Here is a 12881-nt window from a genome sequence, read left to right on the forward strand (position 1 = left end):
GACTTGCATGAAAATCTGATGATTTTTTGGGTTATATTTATGCAGAAATATAGACAATTCTAAAGGGTTCGCAAACTTTCAAGCAGCACTGTACTTGAAACAGCATATATGATACATATATTCCATTATCCTTAAAAATATGAAAGACGAAACAAAATGTTGATGCTATACTCATCCAGGAAAAAGTATTTTTAATGACAGTCCTGTAGTGTATATGACAAACCTCACGTTTAAAAAGGTTGGTTTTCCCTCAGGGTGTATAGGTTAACGATGAATGCATTTAGCGAACAGTCTAGACCACTTCCTTGCCAGTAAAATGGAAATGTCTCTTCTTTTTTATTTTGGGGGAGCTCAAGGAAGTGTAGGTTCAATGGGGACTTCAATGTCCACATTCTTGAAGTTCCTGTAAGGTTTCCAAGAGTTTTGAGATGCGAGGGCAACCACCTACAGTTGCTACCAGGAACTTACAGAACAGGAAGGAAAGGTTACCACAACAGAACTATTTTTCTGTTTAAGACACACCCCTAATTTCCCAGTTCACAAAGCGTATTTGCATGCTCCTCTATTCAGATTTCAAAACATGTGCACTTTAAAGACAATGCTAAACCGTTTATGATAATCTTCTCTGCTTCCTTTTATTATCGTGTTGTGACAAGAAGAGATATTTACAGCTCTGACCCAACCTGAGTTTTAGAAGAGACATCATTTCTAGAATATCGATCAGACTGGTCATACAAACTGATGGCATTCATTCAGTGTTGCTACAGTAGATGTAGATAATTAAAGCTACATTAATTATCACTTTAATTTAAAGCAGCTATGTCTATTTTCAGTAGATTTACATATTATAAAGATAATCGATTATATATATATATATATATATATATATAGAGATAGATAGATAGATGCAATCTAAATATAAAGATTATATAAAACGTATTTAAAATGCAAGTGGATTAGTAATGTGTCCACTAGAGGGCATAACAATCAAGGAATAACTAAAATAGACGCTGAGTTGCAGTATGCACTGGACTCTCGTTTCCGCTTGTTTAAATGCAGATGCGGAAAGGAACATTGCAGATGTTTTGTAATACTGCAATCAGAGGTGTAGTTTGCGGGGGGATGGGGGGAGGAACCACCCAATAACCAAAATTACCAAGTACATATATACATATAACAGCCTAACATATAGGACTATTATAATCTTTTTAAAATACCCACCTTTACTAGAATTGATCACGTTTTATTGTAAGCTTATTTATTGTGTCTAACTTGTTGTAGAATTTATAATAGATAATCTGTTAAGAGACTAGATTTTTCCCTATAGATTTATATTACAACTGCAGCACTATTGTCTCTAAATGTGCAGGCTGTTGTTTTTCATAACAAATGCTATACAGAATAACAATAATAGTCATTATTGGCCTGGTAATGATTAATAGGCTAGCTTTATTATAACAAATGCTACAGTTAAGAGTTATGGTACATTTTCATAAGACCAAGTACAAGTCAGAAAAGAAAGCCATGTGTAAATGGGTTCTAATGATGAGTGATGGAAAAACCTGGCCTTCAGATATTCCAAGAGATGGCATAGATTAAATCATTAAGAGCCTGATGAACTATTAAGGAGTAAGAAATAAACAATATCAATATTAGAAAATGTTAAGTTAGATGTTGAATTAGAACATTCTGTCAAATTACAGCCTATAAGTGCCTAAATAATATAAAATGCATTATATATCCTATGTAAACAAGTAATTGTTAACTAGGCTATTATTACTTTATTGCAGTTATGTTATCAACCAACTGTGCATGTGGATGATAGCACAAAAGACCATTTTACAAAAATAAACCTATATGCAAACAAACAAACAAATAAATAAACCTTATGAGGGAGTATGACCCGGGACTCTACTAAAACAGTTCACACTTCAACCCTCCACAATGTTCAAACCAAAACTACGCCCTTGACTGCAATCAAATTGCAATCAATAACTGTTGAAGCAGAGATAACTGTTGACAATCATGTATGATTTAATTTGTTAAATATATGTATATATGTATGTATGACTATAAAACACTGGTTCTCAACATTTTGACTCTAAGACCAAGATATGTTTATGTACTTCTGATATGTACCTGATTAATCTCTCTCTCTCTCTTTTTACAGTACATTCATTTCCATTTGCATTTACAGGTTCTCCCGCACCATGCATACCAGAAGACTCGTATGTACTATTATAAAGCTATGCATTGTTGAAATTGCTATGAAATACAAAACTGCGTTTAAAACTTGTGCGCTACATATATTTTGTCACACCCAAATTAAGGCAATTTTATTTTCTGTAGAAACTCTATCCTTTACACTCAACCCATTCTGAACAATCGCATTTGTGCTATAAACATTTATACTGAACATACTAAAGCTAGCTGTTTTATGTTTCTCTAGCAGTGCTTTTTGGCTTTAAAGTTTTAAAACGAAAGTCAACAGATTCATGCGGAGCACTAGGACTTTTCAGAAGAGAAGAGAAAACTGGAAGAGAAATGTAGAAGTGTGTACCCTGCACTGGTTAGGAAGGTAAGTCAACAGAGGTTTGAGGAAATTATACATTCAAGAATAAAATATGACCACCATCTTACCGCAACCACCCCCAGATATGGTTTCAACACAAATGAGAGAAAAAACATCATATCCGGGTACTTTTTCTGATTTGGTGACCTCATTTTAATAGAAATTGTATGACTATTTCAATTTCAGTAATTACTGGATTTCATCTGCATCACAGAGTGTATAAACGGAATGATTATTATTTTTTTTATTCAAATATTTTTTTTTATTTTTATAATACTTACAATACACTCCAACAGCAAAATATGATCAAGCAAGACAGAAAAGTAACACTAACATGTAAATTAAACTGCTATGGTTATTTTTTAATAGTAATTAATAATATGCAGACATAAACCTGCTGTCACAGAGTTTTGAAACTAACTTTGGGTATTTTGGTTGGATTGGCTCTCATAAAGCAGAAGTCCATTCCCACATGTCATTCATTCACAGCCAACTAACTGTGGTATACGACAGATGGTTTAGGTTATTAATTTTATCAAAGTAAATACCAAAGAGGATGTATTCACGTGAGGCCTGACCCTGGGAAAACTAACATATGGCTAGATTCTGTATTCTGAACATAACTTGTTACAATGCAGTTTCAAGCAGGACTTAATAATTCACTTGTATGAACACACTGCATACTGAACACACAATGTAATACTTTAGAATAAAAATGCTAGTATGCATAAATCCCTTGCATGATTACAAGTATAGTTCATTTATGCTAAAGGTAAATTGAGGCATCATGAGCATCAGATGTGAGTGTCTCTATCTAGACATAAACTCAGGTGACACTGTGCCTATTGACCTTGATGTTGAGGTCATACCACAATTCAAGACGGCACAAAGGCTCATGGGCTTTGAGGGCATCTGTCAAGCGTTGCTGTTCCTCTATCAAAAGCTGGACTTCCTTCCTCAGCAGGCTGTTTTCCTGTTCCAGACATTCATACACCTGGTTACAGAAAATTTCAGTACGTCAAAAACCACATCAATCAGATGCATCAATGTGCATTTGATGTATTTTCCCATGCTTGCCCACAATTATCAACATATGTCTGCATGGTGAAAATACACATTATAATAGAACAAACGCAAAAATCAGCATCTTTTATATTTTATATAATTTGCAGCTTGCAAACCTCATGCAACTCATCAGCTCTCTGGGTTTGTCTTTTGCGGCTCCTCTGTGCAGCAACTCGGTTCTTTTCTCTTCTTTTCAGCCTTTTCTCATCATCATCAGAGCTCTGAATCACAGTCATATGTTATGGTTGTTATGATGTGTTGTTTCCTGAATATTTTACATTAATGTTCAGTTTTATCTCATCAGAACAATTCACAAACAGTAAACCATAAAATCATTTTGGGTGGCACAGATCAGAAAGACGAGAATGTATGTTAGGTGGAAATTTATTAGTAATTTATACATGTTTATTTTAGTTTATAAACTTGTTTTGTAATTATGTAAAGAAAAGGAAACAAGAATAAATAAGTAACATACCTCACGAACAATTCACAAACAGTAAACCATAAAAATCATTTTGGGTGGCACAGATCAGAAAGACGAGAATGTATGTTAGGTGGAAATTTATTAGTAATTTATACATTTTTATTTTAGTTTATAAACTTGTTTTGTAATTATGTAAAGAAAAGGAAACAAGAATAAATAAGTAACATACCTCACTCTTTCGAAGCAACCGTAAAGCTGGAGCATCATTTCGATTAAAGTTACTTGTCGCATTGAAAAGTGACATGACAGGTGCAGAAGAGCACGAGCGCAATAAAGACTTCCGTTCACAAAATTGTATGAAAAATTAAGGCGAACTATTACGTCGTTTTAATTAGCGCATAGTTAGACACGTTTAAACTGTCAGTCAACATCCCTCAGTAACTAGTGATTTCTTGCAAATGCCTTCGGCTGATGTTCTTTGAAGTCACGTGGTGCTCTCGAGAACTCCAATAACTTCTGACGGTGTGAACGTTTTCGTAGTTTTAACGCTTTTGGGTCATTCCACGAAATTACTGTCTTTTCCATTTTGAACAGGTGATTTCTAAAAGCTATTTTAAAGTATTTAAACATTCTGTCAGGCAATATGAATGTCTTTAAGAGTAAAATCAAATGCAGGCAAAATAAGTTAAATTAAAAACCGTAATACTGTCGTAAATGGATATGCATTACAGAAGATAACACGACGGAGTTTTAGTTCTTTTAGCCATTACTAGCCATTCGCTCAAAGTTATATATTCCTGCATCTTTATAGAGAAAGAAGACATAAAAATAAAATATTAGTGATTTTTTGTTAAGAAAACTGTCAGCTTTTCATCTTTGTTCACTTAGGATACAAAAAGAGCCCTTCTAGTCAATGTTTATTTGGCTGATTTGTTAAATAAAAAGATGTTCAGTGCCATACTGTCGTAAATGGATATGCATTACAGAAGATAACACGACTGAGTTTTAGTTCATTTAGCCATTACTAGCCATTCGCTCAAAGTTCTATATTCCTGCATCTTTATAGAGAAAGAAGACATAAAAATAAAATATTAGTGATTTTTTGTGTTAAGAAAACTGTCAGCTTTTCATCTTTGTTCACTTAGGATACAAAAAGAGCCCTTCTAGTCAATGTTTATTTGGCTGATTTGTTAAATAAAAAGATGTTCAGTGCCAGTTAATTTGGAAACCAACACTGGTAGACCAATAACACCTTGTGGTATGAACCTGGGCCACATCAGCACAATAGTTCTCTAAAAATGTAATTTATTGTAATTGAAAAAGAAAGTGGTGAGAAACTATATGCACAAAGTATTTCTTTAATATTTTTTTACATTATATAGGTAAGAATCAGCATACAAAACACTTATTTAATAACAGGTGTCAATACAACACTCCTTTACTGCCCTTCTCCATAGCCACACAAAATGATACACACATACAGATACACATTAATTTACATCAGTCTTTTGGATGATTTCTGGAGTGGGTACATAGTCTGCACTGTATTCTGAATCAGACACAGCTCTTTTGATGGTGGAGGGAATCCTGTGGTGAAGATCTGGACAGACGTCTCCTACTGAACTGCCAAACACTTCTCTGTAGATTTCCACCGACTCCGCGGAAGGCTGCATGTCAAGTACTTGACGCAAACCATCAGCTGCCTGTTTCAGACTTTTCAGAGACTGAACAGAATGAAGGAAAATGGAGCATGTTAATATATATATAACCGAAAACCAATATTAGAAATTGAAATAATATTTCACAATATTTTGCTGTTTTTTTCTGTATTTTTGCTCAAATAAATACAGCCTTGATGAGCAGAAGAGACTCCATTAAAAACATAAAAAATCTAACTGATCCCAAACTTTTGAATATATATATATATATATATACAGTACTGTGCAAACGTCTTAGGCCATTAGTATTTATCAACAAAAAAAAGTGTCTTTTGCTGTAGTGTGTCAGTAGGAAATATCAGTTTACAATTCCAAACATTCCTTTTGCCATTAATTGTAACAATCCAGTGAGATGTTTGTATGCACAAGGAGTCTAACAGCAGCCAGTGCTCCACACAGAGATCTGATCTCACCATCATCCAGTCTTGTCTGGGATTACATGAAGAAACAGAAAAAAACTGAGACAGAATAAATCCAGAAAAACCACGGCAGCATCTCCAAGACACCTGAAGAATACTACCTGCAAAGCTACAGTACTGTGAAAGGTTTTAGGTGTAAAAATGCTGTAAAGTGAGGATGCTTTCAAAAATAGATTTTATTTATCAATTAACTTCAATTAATACAATCAAACCAATTTTTGCTGCAACCACCCTTTTTGTTTTAAAACCACTTTTGTCCTAGGTGCACTTGCACATAGTTTTTCAGGTAGCTTTGCAGGTAGGTTTCTTCAGGTGTCTTGGAGACGTTGCCACAGTTCTTCTGGATTTATATTCTGTCTCAGTTTTTTCTGATTCTTCATGTAATACCAGACAGACTGGATGATGGTGAGATCTGATCTCTGTGTGGAGCAGTGGCTGTTGTCAGACTCTTTGTGCTTACTGGATTATTACAATTAATGGCAAAAGGCAAAGTTTGGAAATGTAAAATGATATTTCCTACTGACACACTACAGCAAAACATAGAAATAACTGGCTTAAAACCATTTTTTTTTTTTTGATGGCAAAAATACTAATGGCCTCAGCAAAAGATAGACATAACTGGCTTAAAACCATTTTTTTTTTTTGATGGCAAAAATACTAATGGCCTAAGACTTTTGCACAGTACTGTATATGTACACACACACAAGCATGGTAATTATAATACATTTGTACCTTCATAACCGTACTGGCTTGTCTGAACACTGCAGGTGCAGCAGCTGATACATTTCTGATGACAAACTCTGTGAAAACAACGTTTAACAGCTAGTAACGAATACTGCATAAAGCACTGTTGTACAAATTATGCACTTTTACTAAACAAAAAAAAAAAAAAAAAAAAAAGAAAGAAACAGAAAGGTGCACACACCTTGAGCTGGGTCTGGCTTTAGGTCTTGTGGCTTCACTGCCTGTTCATACAAACCCTAAAATAATGGATTAACAGTAAAAACATATAAGCTAAATTCACACAGCAACATTTAGGTCTTCTAAAAAATCAAACTGACCTGTTCTCTGAAAAAACACCAAAGTATACTGTACTTTTCATCCCAGTGTCTCACATGAGTTACAGAAACACAATAGTTTATTTTCAAATACTGTATATTACGACTTCTAGTGGCCAGAGGTGGAACACCTACAATTTTACAACTGTAAAAGAATGATATTATGACATCTAGTGGCCAGTGGTGGAACATGTAAAATAATTAATTTACTCAGTGCAATGCGTTCTCAAATAGTTCCAAATATAAATAAATACAAATAATATCCTATAAAGACTAATATTAATATTAAGTTTGTAATGTTATTATTTCAATAATTGAATTTGTTTGTGATATATATTTCAATAATTTAATGTTTGTGATATATATATATATTTCAATAATTGAATGTTTGTGATATATATATATATATCTATCACAAACAAATTCATTTATTGAAATATATATATATATCTATCACAAACAAATTCATTTATTGAAATATATATATATATCTATCACAAACAAATTCATTTATTGAAATATATATATATATAGGAGAAAAAAAACATGTCTCACCAGAAGTTTCCTCTCTGCTCTTAATGATCGCACAACCTTGTTGCGTATTTGCTTTGGGTAAGAGTTCCGTTTGCAGGCGGTCTCTACTATTTTCTCATCCAGAATGTCATTTATTGTGCTCTCATAGTCTAAATACACAAAGTAATGGTTAATAATGTTATGGCTTGGGTTTGCAAAAAGTGTAATGAGTTCTCTGAGACTGTAACAGTAACTTACCTTCACAATAATCCTCTGACGCCTCGTCCCATGACAAGCCACCAATAACTAGATTTTCTTGCACTGTGAATTCAAAGTTCTGAAAGATAAAAGAGACAAATAAGGTGAATGGAAAAAACACACAGCAACAACAGCAGAAACGGCAACAATAATAAAGATGATGAAAAACACATTTGAGTAACGTTAAGTGGGTTTTGTGTCTATCAAATTTAGAAAACGAAGTCGATGTCATAACTCCCATACTTGAATACCACAAGCAAAACAGATGGTGTTACTATGTTAAAACCATGATACACTTGATAAAGACAAAAAATACATGAACTGGCATCTCTTTTATTCTACTAGACTTACCACAACCATTTCTTGCAGCAATTTGGTTTTGTCTTCCTCAGAAATCTGGCATTGGCCATCGAGCAACTTTTTGAATAAGTCTTTATAGTTCTCAAGCTGTTCACGAACATGTTTTTTCGACTTGACATTTACTCTACAATCTGCCCCGCTCTCACGATCTTCCTTCATGACTGCCGCTTATTTTTCAAAATAAATCCTGGAAACGGAAGCAGAATGGGTTTACAACGAAAGAAACCCTGAGAGAAACACTTCAGCGGACGAAGCGTTCCGCCTTCCAGGCAATCGTTAAAACAGATTGAGAAAATGCCGTAGAGATCATGAAAACAACGAGTGGTTTAATAACACGTTTTATTTACTAATTTAAACAGAAACGTGCTCAAAATATTTTATATACACTAACATCATTGCTAGAGTACTTATTGACTGTCACTGTCACCTGTTAGCAAATGAGTTTACACAGATACGTTAAGAAAACTCATGCAGTCAACTAAATTGCGAAAGTCTTATCTTCAAGCAATAAACACAATGGCGTTTCCCTGCTTTATAAATGTGTGCTTCAGCCCTACTGAAAACACACACACACACTTAGTCTGGTCAGCTATCCTTGTGGGGACTCTCCATAGGCGTAATGGTTCCTACCCCTCACAGGAAACTTTCTGCATTTTTAGATTTTCAAAAACCTTCATTCTGTATGATTTATAAGCTTTTGTACCCGTGGGGACCACAATTTAGGTCCCCACCGTGACACGAGTCCCCATGAGTCTGTGTGTAGTGAGGTTTAAGTCCCCACCAGGATATATAAACCAGTACACTTAAACCAGCCAAAGCGTGTTTGTTGGTCTCAGCTGGTTTAATTCTTTTCAGCAGGTAGTTCACAGTGATTTAATTGCCATGGTACAGCACTTACAGTAAATTGGGCCACTTTTTGACCGAATGAAGTTACAATAATCAAAACAAAGACACATGTTATTATATAGCCTAGTGTTTTATGTAAACTGTCGTATAAGCTGTGTTGTATATCAGTGTTTATGTAACCAATATGCAGACAAAGGGTTTGCTGCCACCAGAAATCAATTGCACAGTTAATTGTTACATAACCTAGTCTGTATATTAAGTTATTTTCATGGTTTTCCCTAGGACATAGATGATGTACTTCTGAGAGCTAAAAAGGTAAGCTTTTGTCAAGCCTAAGAAAATAAATCTGATAAACAATCAAAGTTGACTCACTCAGAGGTTGCAATGATGACCTCTTCTGTTTAATGAATGTAATTTTAGGCTGAAGTGAAAGCTCTTGTGGCAGTTACAGAGGGAGCCAGTCAAAAACGTAAGTTAAACACAACCTCTCATGTGTCAACAAAAGCTTTGGATGAGAACATTCTCACTGAGGAGTTTCTTGTGCCGTTTAGAATGACAGTGTTCCAGTTGCACACACACCACGTATGCTTACACAGCAATGGACACATGCAGCTTTACTAATATTTAATGTTTTTGATATAGCTATCCTGGTTTTGTGTTCCCTTGTTTTGGCATTCATCCCCTTCAAGGATCAGGGCAAGACTTGCATAGTGTTAAGACTCAGGTGAATGTAAAATAACATGACATAGAAAAATGTACATTAAAAGGTTTACCATGCTTTATATTAGTTTCAGTTAAACAGGACCTGGAGCCATAACTTCCTTTGTTCCCGAAATACAGAGATGATATTGTTGCAATCGGGGAGGTAAAGTAGATATTATCTTTTTTGCACAATTTTCAACAGACACTGCTGGGGATTTTTATATTATATAAATATTATGTAAAATGAATTGACCCAACACCTACCAAACAAAAATTCAGCTTACTTTGATTGCATTGTTTATATAAATGTAGAGAAGTCATTTTAAGGAGTGTGAAATTAATTAAATGAAGTGAGAAAATTTAAAGAAGTTCTTAGCAAACTCCCAAGGTGGCATCAATATGACTTAAAATGATTTAGAGTGATTAAAATAAGCCCAAAAAAATCAAGATATTTGTTATATTAATTAACTTTTTTTAAGAACTAGAATCTAAATTAATAAAATCTTCTAACTCCATATGTTATCAGGTAGAAATTGTAAAGTAAAAATATTAAAAAAAAAATACTTATCTAGTAAATCATGAAAAACTGGAAAAGTCATTGATCCTTCAAATATTGTTATATACAATGGAGGGCCTTGGAATCTAAAAGGTTGAGAACCATTGGTCTGGGTATAATAATAATACAAACATTTTTTTGGGAAATTGTACAAGGCTAGGGAAGCTAGGCCTCACATTTCGAATTTTGATTTTAAATATTGAGTCTCAATTGTACTCTGTAGCTCATCTACTTGTTACATAATGTGGTCTATGCTTGCTAATATTTTTTTCTTTTTGGTCTTGACTTTAATCCCTGGTTTGCAAATACCACTCAAGAGCATGACGAACAGATAAAAGTCTTTATAAAAAAACTTGAAATATCTAAAGATCTGAATTTGCCAGTGTGAGTTCTTACTTCTTACTAGAAAGTTACAGGAAATCATACAAGCAGCTCAGAAATGGCAACATGGTTTGCCAATTTTTAACACTACTTTGCATAGCAAAATATATTGTATACTGAACTTACCCTTCATTTTGTAGTTTCTTTAATGCTCATAACTAAGTCCATTCTTTTATCCTAAAGGAATGTACATTCCCGGTCAGCAGCCAAGGTTGCCATAGCCACAATGAAAGAACTAGGTAAGAGCTAGCAAATCATTGTGTCTCTGTGACCTTTGCAGTCGCAGCTGAATTTCTTGCAGAATTCTTCTTTTATGTCTTTAGGGATTAGACAAGCATTATTGCATAATTTTGCCAGGAAGCCATCGGTTGCTATGGAAGGGGTTCAGGCTGGATTATTCTCCTTTCTGCCTGCCGTCAGCAAAAACGAGCAGGTTGGATAAGGATTCTCATTTAGTGCCATAAAGTCATTAGTATTATAAGCATGCAATAAAGACATATATTAAATAATGACCCTGTTCCACGTCACATGCCACACTGTTAAAAATTTCCTGTATAAATTACAGTAACTTACTGGCAGCAGTTCGCCAGTAACTTACTGTAAATTAAACTTACAGTAAAAGTACTGTATTAATAATTACAGTACCATTTAACTTGCTGTAAATGTATTTACAGTATGTATACTGTACTTTTAGTTTTGACTGTACATTTTTATTATTTTATGAAAATAAGCAATGACAACTGTGTAACTTTACATTTTTTTAATTGTAATCCTTGCAATAACATTTTAATATTTTCAGTTTCAGTTAAGACTCAAACAAAACATTGTTACAAACTATTATATATATTACATACTATTCTAACTATTATAGGTAAAATTCTTAAAATTTATCCTAAGCACAACATACTATGATAATAGTGAATAGTGACGATAGTGAATCTTCAAAAAGAACTCAAACTTTTGTTACACACAAGAAGCATGGACTATTTTTTTTCAAAGCTGCCAGCTGAAATCCACAAATTCTTTAATGAAGGAGGACACATGAGGGTTCAGGCCAGAGTTTCTCCTTTGCACCATCTTCCCACTTCTTTTGCTGATCTGGAATTTTGCAGAGCACTTGCTGTTGACAGGACTGATCCTCGCAATGAACCTTAACATAAAAGAAATAATTCATTAGACCATTTCATTTTCTTTGTAAAGACTTTTTAAAGCATTAATTCAGCCAAAATGAAAATCTTATGTTGTTAAAAACCCATAAAACTCTGATTCATTTTCAGAACACAAATGAAAATTAATATTCTCTCTTAATTTTTGTCTATCCAGTGGTTGAGTTATTTATTGCGGGGATTTTGCGTCTTCTCTTCACGAGAGAGCAGTTCTAAGCACCATCGAATTGATGCATTCTTCGGTAAAATACAGGTTTGTGTACATTTTATTTTATCTATAAAATCGTCACTGTGCTGTATATCGTTCAATTTTATGCAGAGCAACATACAGGGGCGCAGAATGAGTGTCGCGGTCTTTTCACGTGATAGAAAAGCCTGATATTTGCATAAAATAAATGACTTTATTAATAAAGATACAGAATATAATACTGGATGTTAAAACGTCCTCAGAGTTGTTTATTGTTTGTTTATTGGCAGGTTATGGAGTCACAGAATGCTTCGGCTACAGAGTGTAACGCAGGGCGGCGGTCCGTTAGCAGTTCCCCGCAGAACACGACTCCAGCTCGGGCACGAGAACCAGCGCCGTTACGGTGGAAACAGAATAACAGAGACTGGTCGATTACACGTGAATGACTTCTGTTTAATGTTCAATTTTTCTTCTAATGTTTGTTAAACGAGTTTAAATATAGGCAATATGTATAGCCTAAAAACGATATAAACAATGCTGTAAATGTTAAATAAAGGAAAATAAAGGAAGTTATCATGCAAACCAGTGGTTGTGTGAAGTAGCCTGTTTTAGAAAAGTTTAGAGGATTTAAGTTAATCTGTAAGCATTATTTAATG

The 12881-nt window shown here is 34.1% G+C and overlaps 2 protein-coding genes and 1 pseudogene across 3 annotated transcripts; 1 reads left to right on the forward strand and 2 right to left on the reverse strand.

Moving 5' to 3' along the window:
• Positions 1-3369: 3369 nt before the first annotated feature.
• Positions 3370-4365, reverse strand: LOC107675089 (basic leucine zipper transcriptional factor ATF-like 3). The gene is made up of 3 exons (XM_016469299.1): positions 4291-4365; positions 3754-3858; positions 3370-3566 (listed from the first exon to the last, which is right to left on the reverse strand). The coding sequence occupies exons 1-3, from the start codon at positions 4363-4365 to the stop codon at positions 3399-3401; spliced, it is 348 nt and encodes a 115-aa protein (XP_016324785.1). The 3' UTR covers positions 3370-3398.
• A 1006-nt stretch (positions 4366-5371) lies between these two features.
• Positions 5372-8955, reverse strand: LOC107675087 (kinetochore-associated protein NSL1 homolog). 2 transcript variants are annotated; one of them, XM_016469297.1, is made up of 7 exons: positions 8815-8955; positions 8379-8574; positions 8028-8106; positions 7812-7939; positions 7124-7178; positions 6931-6998; positions 5372-5785 (listed from the first exon to the last, which is right to left on the reverse strand). In XM_016469297.1, exons 2-7 carry the CDS (start codon positions 8544-8546, stop codon positions 5552-5554), a joined length of 732 nt encoding a protein of 243 aa, XP_016324783.1. In that variant the 5' UTR covers positions 8547-8574; positions 8815-8955; the 3' UTR covers positions 5372-5551. The 2 variants fall into 2 exon arrangements, with proteins under 2 accessions (XP_016324783.1, XP_016324782.1); XM_016469296.1 differs by lacking the exon at positions 8815-8955 and having other exon boundaries at positions 8379-8651.
• On the forward strand, positions 8592-11314 carry LOC107675038 (putative deoxyribonuclease tatdn3; annotated as a pseudogene).
• The last annotated feature ends 1567 nt before the right edge of the window (positions 11315-12881 follow it).

Source organism: Sinocyclocheilus anshuiensis, unplaced genomic scaffold (assembly GCF_001515605.1).
Source record: "Sinocyclocheilus anshuiensis isolate Anshui unplaced genomic scaffold, SAMN03320099.WGS_v1.1 scaffold776, whole genome shotgun sequence".
NCBI lineage: Eukaryota > Metazoa > Chordata > Actinopteri > Cypriniformes > Cyprinidae > Sinocyclocheilus > Sinocyclocheilus anshuiensis.

What these genes read in the sequence shown, in the direction of transcription:
- LOC107675089 (XM_016469299.1), bottom strand. Translation starts at nt 4,365, where the DNA reads ATGTCACTTTTCAATGCGACAAGTAACTTTAATCGAAATGATGCTCCA. An exon ending in GGTTGCTTCGAAAGAGTGAG is followed by an intron (nt 3,859 to 4,290) that starts GTATGTTACTTA and finishes ACTGTGATTCAG; the next exon opens with AGCTCTGATGATGATGAGAA. An exon ending in GAGCTGATGAGTTGCATGAG is followed by an intron (nt 3,567 to 3,753) that starts GTTTGCAAGCTG and finishes TTCTGTAACCAG; the next exon opens with GTGTATGAATGTCTGGAACA.
- LOC107675087 (XM_016469297.1), bottom strand. Translation starts at nt 8,546, where the DNA reads ATGAAGGAAGATCGTGAGAGCGGGGCAGATTGTAGAGTAAATGTCAAG. An exon ending in GTCAGAGGATTATTGTGAAG is followed by an intron (nt 7,940 to 8,027) that starts GTAAGTTACTGT and finishes TTGTGTATTTAG; the next exon opens with ACTATGAGAGCACAATAAAT. An exon ending in AAAGCCAGACCCAGCTCAAG is followed by an intron (nt 6,999 to 7,123) that starts GTGTGTGCACCT and finishes TTGTTTTCACAG; the next exon opens with AGTTTGTCATCAGAAATGTA.